Genomic DNA, 2,771 nt, shown 5'->3' on the forward strand with positions numbered 1-2,771 from the left:
ATAGAATTAACACTATTTCCCACGTTACGCGAGTCATTGACTATCCAACTTGTCCCAAGACGTTAGTTTAGGGAATTTAAAGCATTTGTACAAACTTGGATTTCCCTACAAATGTCTAATGTCATTTCAACTCCACATTGTCTATTATGATTGATGGATAGACTTCAGTTAATGGTTAAATATGACAAACAAACGGTACCCTTGACAAGCTAAAAAAGGGCCAATTCCCAACCCAAAAAAGCATAGGCAGAATCAATTGCCTCCCATAGTCTTGCTGTTCTGTATATGATCTGCATAGACCTTGCAGGAGCCCAAGGCAGGCAGATATATTGCAACTGCTGCAACATCGCAGCTCTAGACAATCATCCATGTGATACTGTTTAGCTATGTTAAAGCTTTAGAGGAAGCCTAGATTCAACACATATATTTAAGTGATTTACCTTTCCAACAAATCTGAAACAGCACTGAATCCATTATATATCCGCAAGATAAAGTCTAATAATAATGAACCCACATATCAGAAAATAAAATCTAACACCAACGTTATCGTTCGAATTCAAAGACAAGAGGCTACATGGCATTCATTGAACTGCTACTTCAATTCCACTTCAAAGATCCTGAACGCTCAAACCTATAATAAGAAAACAATACAAAATAGTCAGTACAGTATACGTCAGTGATTTAGAACATAACATGAACAAATTGCATGGCTTTCAGGATGCCATCGGACAAAACAATGATCAAACGCCAAGTGATTGAAACAAATAAACTATTAAAGAATACCTGGAGGAAGGGATTGCTTCAACTTATCAGCCTTCTCAGTATCAAACACACAGAGCGTGTAAAGGTACTTGGAGCATCGAACCTTGAACTTGACAGCATCTTTCGTCTTCTTGATTTTCACAGAACGTGCATCCTTCCTTCTTGCAGTCAGGAGGAAATCCTTGATCTCATGGATTTGCTTCGGCTATTAGCAAAGAAAAGATAACAGGGATCAGACAACGGGGTCGCTCAACTATGTGCTTTAAACGATTATGACATTATTACAAATGTAACATTCAACATTAATAAAGTAACAGTTGCTACTACCAGAAAAGAGCTTTAATCAAGGAAAACAGAAACAAGAGTAACGGACCAGTTTCAGAGTTCAAATTTAAACACACTATAGCCATGTACAGGAAAGAGACTATGGTATCCCAATAAACTGTAAAGCTTGAAAACCCAAAAGACACCTTTTGTACAAGAGACCAGGAAATTTTGTATCAAATAAACTGAACGATTCATAACAATTAAAGCATCCGAGATCAGCATATGGTCTAAATGATCACAACTTGACTACTGCGTCTCCATAACTCTATTAGCCCATACTGGATTGCTTACTCAACACAATATCATCCAATTACAGCTTGAAAACAAAAGGCAGCAACACTAATTGAGCCCCGTAACACCCATTAGCACTACCCTTATTTTTTTTAATTCGATTTTCTCTTCTACAAAACCCATCTTGCAGGGCTTCAACCAGTAAAGCCAATAAAAAATTGAGGTAAAATAGCTCCACTGTTTCATAATGCTCAACACAGCACAGACCCAATATTAGGTTTCACTAAACCACATGAAATGTTGAAGCCACACACAAATCGCAAAGCTCTACGGCATGATAAAACCCTCATCTCTAAATCTTGGTCGCATTTCATCATCAAATTTCTAAACCCCATACGTCGTATCAGACATTTATAGATTGAAATCGGAAAATACGAGAGAGCGCGTACCATGTTGGGAGGTCGGGTTTGATCTCTGGAGGCTGCGAGTTCTGTGAGCGAGGGACTTGAAGCCGACTGCAAAGAGGAGACTTTTATAGTGCTGAAACCCTACTCTTTATAACTTTCTCGTTCCCAATTTTATCCCTACTTCTTTGCTGTTATTATCACATCGGCCCATATTTCCATAACTACACTTTAGTTTCAATTTAAATTGTCACTTTTGTTTCAATTTTGAACTTGTATAGATGTGAATTGAACAAAACCATAGCTGGACACTAAATTAAGTTTTACTCCTTGCCCAAGGGTCGAAACACTAGTTCTGTAAGTGTCTCATTGAAATTCATTTCTTTTCAAACGCTACATGAAAAAATATTACCCCAACCGTTAATTTAGAGATAGAATGATCATTGTATTGTATATTATCAACAGCATTTGACCGGAGTTTAAATGTTGTTACCATCTTTTCAATATTAGGTTTGATTTCCAAGATTAATGAGAAGTCATAGAGCTCTAGATCTGACCTATCGAGATGATACTGGTCAATATTGATACTGCATTCTATAATTATGGAGAAAGTGATGGCGTTGATGTTATAGTAAGTGATGAGTCTGGTTCTGATACATGTAAAAAAAATAAAATAACCATGCGCTATTTGATAAAGATGTATGCCTCATTTTATTTGTGTTCTACTTTCATCTCACTATGGCATGTCAAGCAAAGTGTCTCTTGACATTTATCGATTAGAGTTGGAAGGCAATCATCTCAACAAAGTGTTTCTTGCTATTTTATCAATTAGAGTTGGAAGGCAATCATCTGGAAAGTAAGGAATAAGAAAATCTTCAGAATGTCTGATCCTAGGCCTTCTTCATATCACATATGCAATTGCAAATATTAAGTGAAACTGCCTAAATGCTAGTACAAGATCCGTTGGTGCTTCTTCCTCAAGGCCCTTGGCCACAATAAAGTGGCGAGTAATTGCTCGGTCTTATTTCAAAATCAATTTTGATGGAT

General features: G+C 36.9%; 1 protein-coding gene across 1 annotated transcript; it reads right to left on the reverse strand.

Moving 5' to 3' along the window:
• Nucleotides 1–450: 450 nt before the first annotated feature.
• On the reverse strand, nt 451–1,880 carry LOC126783198 (60S ribosomal protein L38). Its single transcript, XM_050508620.1, has 3 exons — nt 1,770–1,880; nt 784–967; nt 451–631 (listed from the first exon to the last, which is right to left on the reverse strand). The coding sequence occupies exons 1-3, from the start codon at nt 1,770–1,772 to the stop codon at nt 609–611; spliced, it is 210 nt and encodes a 69-aa protein (XP_050364577.1). The 5' UTR covers nt 1,773–1,880; the 3' UTR covers nt 451–608.
• Between the last annotated feature and the right edge of the window lie 891 nt (nt 1,881–2,771).

The sequence above is a fragment of the Argentina anserina genome, chromosome 2 (genome assembly GCF_933775445.1).
Source record: "Argentina anserina chromosome 2, drPotAnse1.1, whole genome shotgun sequence".
Taxonomy (NCBI): Eukaryota; Viridiplantae; Streptophyta; class Magnoliopsida; order Rosales; family Rosaceae; genus Argentina; species Argentina anserina.